Source organism: Mytilus edulis, chromosome 3, assembly GCF_963676685.1.
Source record: "Mytilus edulis chromosome 3, xbMytEdul2.2, whole genome shotgun sequence".
Lineage (NCBI taxonomy): Eukaryota > Metazoa > Mollusca > Bivalvia > Mytilida > Mytilidae > Mytilus > Mytilus edulis.
In genome coordinates, this window is record NC_092346.1 from 63,735,082 (window position 1) to 63,742,695 (window position 7,614).

At 33.3% G+C, this 7,614-nt stretch overlaps 1 protein-coding gene across 1 annotated transcript; it reads left to right on the top strand.

The window, feature by feature from the left end:
• The first annotated feature begins 324 nt into the window (after positions 1 to 324).
• Positions 325 to 6,693, top strand: LOC139517103 (uncharacterized). The gene is made up of 2 exons (XM_071307780.1): positions 325 to 570; positions 5,102 to 6,693. Exons 1-2 carry the CDS (start codon positions 567 to 569, stop codon positions 6,541 to 6,543), a joined length of 1,446 nt encoding a protein of 481 aa, XP_071163881.1. The 5' UTR covers positions 325 to 566; the 3' UTR covers positions 6,544 to 6,693.
• Positions 6,694 to 7,614: the final 921 nt, after the last annotated feature.

The following is a 7,614-nucleotide window of genomic DNA, read 5'->3' on the forward strand; positions in this document are numbered from 1 at the left end:
AACACAGAACCTTGGCTCACTTGGAACAGCAAGCTACAAAGAGCACCAAAAGTACAAGTGTAAAACAATTCAAGCAGGAAGACCATTTGTCTAATCTATTTATATTAAGAGACACGAGAAACACTTGTGAACCGCATCAACAAACAACTACCACCGAACGACAGGCTACTGACTATTTTTTCTATTTTTGCTATGAATTAACTTGAATTAGTTTAAAAATTAAATAAAACCATTGTTAAATATAGCAAATGTATAAATGTGAAAATATCACAAGGTCAGTTAATTCGTGTCTTAAAATATTCCTTTTTTTGCTTTGAATCAAATATATATGAATGATTTGCAGTAGAGTCATGGCCTTTCATATGACTGCATGTGATTGGCTATGCTGATGTCGGTAAACTGACTGATGCCTTTCAAAGAATACAAGAAAATGAAAGCGCGTTATTCGATATGCGAAATATATCAAATCAGTCTTTACTGTTGTGAATCGAAAGAGGAAGTATAAAACTGTCTTCTTTTGTTCTTCTACAACAATATTAATATTGACAGTTTTGGTGGTCTTGAGTATGGGTATGTAAATGAAACTATATCTTTCCTTTTTTTTCCATGTTTTTTTTTTAAATTTAAAATATTTTCATACACTAGCTAGACCCCTTTTATGATTCTGCATACTTTCGAAAAATAATTGCAATGCGTTTACATATTATCAAATAGTAGCTCGGTAATCTTCATCCGTGTTACGCATGTGAAAATTAATATAGTATGAATTTCAAAACAGTGTAGCTGTGGCCATTGATTGACCCATCAAAATCATCCATTGACTGGGACAATTTACGTGAACGTTTGTCTGTAACAACCACTGTTCATGACGTACCTACGATAGACATTTAAACTGTGGGGTCAACAAAGGTTTCTTAACGCCTTTAATTATAAAATAATTCGAAAAATTAATCAGGAATAACCTTTGTGTTTTGATTTATATAATTGATATAAATCAAAATATCGTGTTATTTCTGATTAATTTTTCGAATTACTTTATTTAGGTGTTGAGAACCTTTGGTGACCCCATAGTTTAAGTGTCTTTAAAAAGTACATAGTGAGCATTGGTCGTTACATACAAACGTTCACCTAAATTGTCCCAGTCAATGAATGATTTTAATGTGTCAATCAATGGCCACAGCTACACTGTTTTGAATTTCATACTAATTAGATGAGAAGACCGAGTACAAAGAATGGTGATTTAAGCAACAAGAAGTCAATGTGCAACCTCAACTATGAGCAAAATTCATACCATATAGAAAGCTATAAAAGGCATCGACATGTGAAATCTAAAAATCAATCAAACAAGAAAACATATGGCCCCTGACTTGGAACAGGCAGATAAAGAATGTAAAGCATATGATTATGAGAGTTCAAACCTCCCGTGACAAAAATAAGAAACTGCATTCTACAATTAATGGAGAAAGAACCCAACGGAGTTGACTGACCGTATGACCAAACAATGATTTAATTTAAAATCAAATATGACAGACGGCAACTATAGTGACAACAACTGGAGTAAATGTTCCTTGCTTGGGACAGACCCATAAGGAATGTGGTGGAGTTAAACATGTTAATGAGCGCTCAATCCTTACCATAATCTGTAACTGGCATAGCAGCACGACAGGATTAAACTGTAAACATAAGTTCGAGATGTCTTGACTCATCAGGAGAAAACAAAACAACTAACATATAGACGAAAGACACACAGTACCGACATAAGAATACACGCAGTTACGAGAAGCTGAATCAAAGCGAATTACAACTAATAATCATGTTCTACCAGACTAAAGACTATAATAGTATAAGCCTATAGTAACTCATATTGGGATTTTTCTTATTCTATACCATTTCTATTACTCATTTGAAAACACTTCAATTAGAAATAGGAGTTAACAAATATGGGTGACCGTACGGCCTTCAACAATGAACAATTTCTGTACAATATAGTAATCTATAAAAGGTACCGAAATGACAAAGGTAAACCATTCAAAAGCGTATTATAAAGAAATAAAAGAGAAACGACTGGACTCAAGCTACCTTATTTTAAATTTATGAGACAGTCCCACGGGTATCATTCGGTTTATCGAGAGAAATGATCGTGAAAGAATATCTAACGGCGGTCAAGTATTGCGAGACGATCGTGAAAGTTCTGGTAACGGATCGTGAAAGACATTTAATCGAGAAGACATATGAAAGGTCAATACATATTCTTATTTAATTAATTACACAGACAAATTTACGACAAAATAAAACTGTCTGTCAAAATGGTTCAACATTATGATCAGTATGTGAGAATATCCAGTTTTAAAAGTACATAGTTATTACAAAACAACAAAAGGCAGATTGCTTCTCGACATTTCAGTGACATAAAAAATGTAAACAAACATGATTTTTTTCACAAATTCAACTAGAAAAAATAATTTAATACGAACAAGGGCATTCTGTTTGAATTAATCAAATGGTTCTGACAGTTGTTTTGTATAAACATAATCTGAAACTTGGTAAATAAAGTACTATTTACACAAAAATTGATTTTTCGGATCGTGAAAGATCACGTAACGCATTTTTGAAGATCGTGAAAGATCTGATGCTACAAAGACGTTCAAATTATTCTTCAATTATATCATAATTAATATTTGTTATTTATATTGAGAAAAGCTATATCGGTCAACATCCTCAATAGGTTCAAGCTTTTCAAAGTATTAATATTTTCAGAAATTGAAATGTTAAATAGTTGGATGATTGTAGGATGAAGCTTTTTATTGTTATGTGAAGTACTCACTTTTTACGAGTTATAGGATACCCACATTTTGTATATTGGATCCTATAAACTACATGTCCGTCAGACAGGATTCACCTGACCCCGAATTTGCCTTATTTCATGGATGGGGATTCATTTTTGTGGTCAAGTCCGTATCGCGGATTCGTTAAGCTTTGGGATAACTGTCTGTTGTTATGATTGTGAGGTGTACATTTTCGACTTCTTCAAGGTTTCAAATAACATCGAACTCATTATCATGCATCATTCGGCAATGCTCGTTTTATGTTGTCTAGCCAGTTTGGATATATACCTGTATGCTATAGCGCCATGGTATTTCGTGTATGGTGTACATGTATGTCTACATGTTTCATATATGATCATGATGACGTCAATTGTATCTGATATATTGAATAATAGCAAGATGTCTATGTCTGTCTGTCGGTCAGGGTTCATATACTTTTGACCTTATGTTTCGAATTAATTTTGCCAAGCATAACTTTTGTCAGTTTCTAAGGCACTGTAACGATCGGAACACATTTATTTGGTCTACGGGATATTTGTAGAGATCTGTATGTCATGGTTCATCTGACCTTGCACTCTTTTTATGAACCATTGACAATCATAATTTAAAAAAAAGAAGATATGATATGATTGCCAAAGAGACAACTATCCACAAAAAAACCAAAATGACACAGACATTAACAATTATAGGTCACCGTATAGCCTTCAACAATTAGCAAAGCCCATACCGCATAGTCAGCTATAAAAGGCCCCGATATGACAATGTAAAACAATTCAAACGAGAAAACTAACGGCTTTATAAAAAAATATAAAGGAAAAACAAATATGTAACACATAAACAAACGACAACCACTGAATTACAGGCTCCTGACTTTGGACAGACACATTAATAAATAATGTGGCGGGGTTAGACATGTTAGCGGGATCCCAACCCTCCCCTAACCTGAGACAGTGGTATAACAGTACAACATGAGAACGAACTATAAAAATCAATTCATCAGATGGACAAAAATACATTAAGTGCATTAATCGCATTTAACACTTCTAGTAAAACCCTTGATATTATAGACGTTCCAAAAATTAACTATCATAAGTAAAGCAGACGAGACATTACAGCATTTGCGCTCTGGTATTCTATAGTCTGTATTATATAGTTAAATCAATCCACATCTGCGTTGTACATACAGAACTTAAAAAGTACTGTTGCACAAAATGTTGATTATCGTTCAATCTCAAATTACTCATGAAAGATGCTGTTTTGCGGTAGTTTTTTGTTTGATGGATATCATTTTGGTTTAAACGTTGCATATCCATATGATTGGCTAAATAGTGTCGGTCTGCCTGAATTGCACTTGACCGATTCTCAGAACTAAATCTTTCAAACTTATTTAGAGACGTTTTTAGTTGTTGTTTTTTTTAACTTTCGAGGTAAAGTGTTGAATAAAAAAAAATAGCTTTAATGTTCATCCTTATTAAAATAGTTACAGGCTTCAACCAGTTGCAGGTGTATCAAATGGTAAAAGAAATACTGATTTCTGATTACTAGTAATAAGTCTGGTCACGCATTATCTTTCACGATCAAAATAATGTGTTGCCCGAGCTTTCACGATCAAGTTTGATGTTCAACAAATTCAAGGTTTTCATATACAAATTATTGCTTTTAAGAGAAGAATATACCTTAATTTTACTGTACTATCAGATACACCAAAGATTAAATTTCAAATATATCCCGATAAACTGAAAAATCACCATTATAGGTACAAAAAGCGTGTTATTTGTAATTAATTTCATAGACACGCATTGCGCCTTTTGTGTTTTTTCAAAAAATACATCATATTTTCTTTATATTCTTTCACAGTTATGTTGAGGAAGTTAAACCATTTTGACAGACATATTTTTTTGTTCGGATTTGTTCCACGTTTTGAAAATTAAGCGATTTTTTCAAAGATTCTGAACTAGAATATACATTAAATGTCTTTCACGATCCGTTACAAGAACTTTCACTATCGTCTCTCAATACTTGACCGCCGTTAGATATTCTTTCACGATCATTTCTCTCGATAAACCGAATGATACCCGTGATATGTGTCTGTAATCGTGCATAAAATTGTGAATGTAATACACAAATCTTAATCAACAAGACAAATGAAATGATAAACGAACAGCTCAACATATATATTTTGATTTCTCCATTTTGTTGTGAACTAAATATTTAGTTCAACTTGTCTTTTTTTTAAAGAAATATTTTTATGGGTTTTTTTCTCTCTATTTTTTAAGCTTACTCTAAACAATGCGGATTCCTTAGAAATCTTGTTCGTAATCAGTGTCAAATAGAACAAAAGGAAGTAGAAATAGTAGCTATTGAATCAGGCCTCCAAGAATTAATTCACAAAATATTATTTGCAGTCGAAAAAGAATATTCTTGGTTTAAAATCTCGAGAATATTACCTTCAGGCAGTTTTTATGAAGGAACTAAAATAGGGAACTTAGACGAATTCGACTACATGATCGTTTTACAAGCCCTATCTGGAGATGATATTGAACTCCATGATGGATGTAATCCTTGGTATAAAAGAATTGAGATTAAAGATGAAAATCACTGTTTCAACAGATATCGTTGTAGAGTTCGTTACGAGAATACTGCTTACAATTATCGCTATCATTTGCACACTTCAAAATACATTGTATCAGATTTTTGGCATGCTGTGACCAAATTTCAAAAATCGACAAAATTGTCTGTTGAAATACCCCAGGGGATCTTAACTCATGACGAAAACGAAAGTGATAAATTGCTATTTACATATATCAAAAGGACAGGAATTCCTGAATCAACTAGCCAAGACAAGGACCGTTGCTTACTTGTTCCAATACAAAGAATGGATATAGGAGTTGATCTAATGATGTCAATAGAACATCCATGCCTGGAGTCAGTAGCTAAATGTGATGGGTTTCCATCGGAATACAAAGAACTCCTGATGAAGCATGGCTGCCACATTGTTATCAAATCCTGTCATATTCAACACTTTCCAGAGCCGACATGTTACTTTATTTCTTTTGCAGCTCTAGAGCTCGAACTAATGAAAAACCTCGACGAACATCACAAGAAATGCTACAAGATATTAAAATGCCTTCTTACTGGAGAAATGAACTTCAAAGGAAAATGCATGAATTTATCTTCGTATGTACTTAAAACAGCTTTCCTTTTTCATGTTTATGGGAGCAAAGGATGCACTTATTTTAGTTTGGATACAAAATGCATTAACGAAGTTTTAGACTATCTGTCTTCCTGTTTTTATAATATAAGGATGCCATGTTTCTTTGCTAGAGACATGAATACTTGGGGACACATCCTGGAATTTCCAGTCCATAGTTGGACAGGTTGGGATTGTTATGACTCCAGAAGAATCGCATTTTGCTTCTTGTGGGTAAAATTGTGGTGTAAAATTGTCCATTTCGTCAAGACCGCCATTTCAGCGGAAAATATTCCGAAAATGGACGACTGGTACACACTACATGATAAATGTGAGTACATGAAGAGAACCATTTATTACCTACTAGAAAAGTACACAGATTGGGACAACAAGGACGTGCAAAGAGGAATAATGACCAATGAGGAGCTTAAAGGCAAAAACCTTGCCTCCTGTTCTGATGAACAATTTACTCAATTTGTTAAGAAATTGCAGGAGTTTTATAATATAAAATTGAGTTTTCTTTTGTAAATTTGACATTTGAACATATGCAATTCAGTTTAATGTTGGTTTTTTTAGTAGCAATCATCTCTTAAATAGTACAGACTGAATATCCAGTTATAAATGTATTACTATGTTACATGTACAGAATTATAGGAAACTATATAAATATGTATTTTTGTGTTCCATTGATCAAACAATACGAATTAAGTGAATGACAAACATTCGTCTGCTTTAGGTTTTTTTCATTTAATGCTTCCAGTATGGACACAGATGAGTGTGGATAGCAATGGATTAATGTTAACTGTTTTAGATTTGAGTCATGATATATTTGGTGTTTTTATACTGTCCTTGGCATGATATGAATTGTAAATAAAAATTGTATGTTTTTTGAATATCATAAATACAGTTGTGAAAATGAATAATCAGTCCCTTGCTTTAATGAAAATGAAAAATCTTGCTTCACTAGTGCAGAAAATGAATAATTTGTCCTCTTAGATTACAAAAATAAATAACCGATCAAAAACAAATCCTCCTGCCCCCTCCCCCAGAATATCAAATGGTCGACCCCTAAGTCTATATATAGGATTTTTTTTTGCGACAAGTCCCTTAAACCATGTATTTAGATTTTTGGATAAAGGACCACAATAGGTAAAAGTCCAATTTAATATTCAATGTTTTAAGTTCTTAGGGAGCTACCATTTGATTTTTATGGGGGGGGGGGGGGGGGGGGTCTAGGATGAAATTTGAAAAAAAATAGGCAGGACAGGAGTTCTGAGTAAAAAAAAAAGGCAGGATGAGACACTTTGCAAAAAAAAAAGGCAGGATGACAATTTATGAAAAAAAGTCAGGACAAACTATTAAAAAAAAAAGCAGGACCGAATAGAGTGAAAAATAAAAAGGCAGGACAGAGATTACAGCTAAAAAAAAAAGACAGGACAAAATTTTTCATCCTAGCCCCCCCATAAAAATCAAATGGTAGCTCCCTTAGACTACATTCATTCTGTGTCAGAAACCTATACTGTTTTGACTATTTGATCACAATCCAAATTCAGAGCTGTATCAGGCTTTAATGTTGTGTCCATACTTGCCCCAACTGTT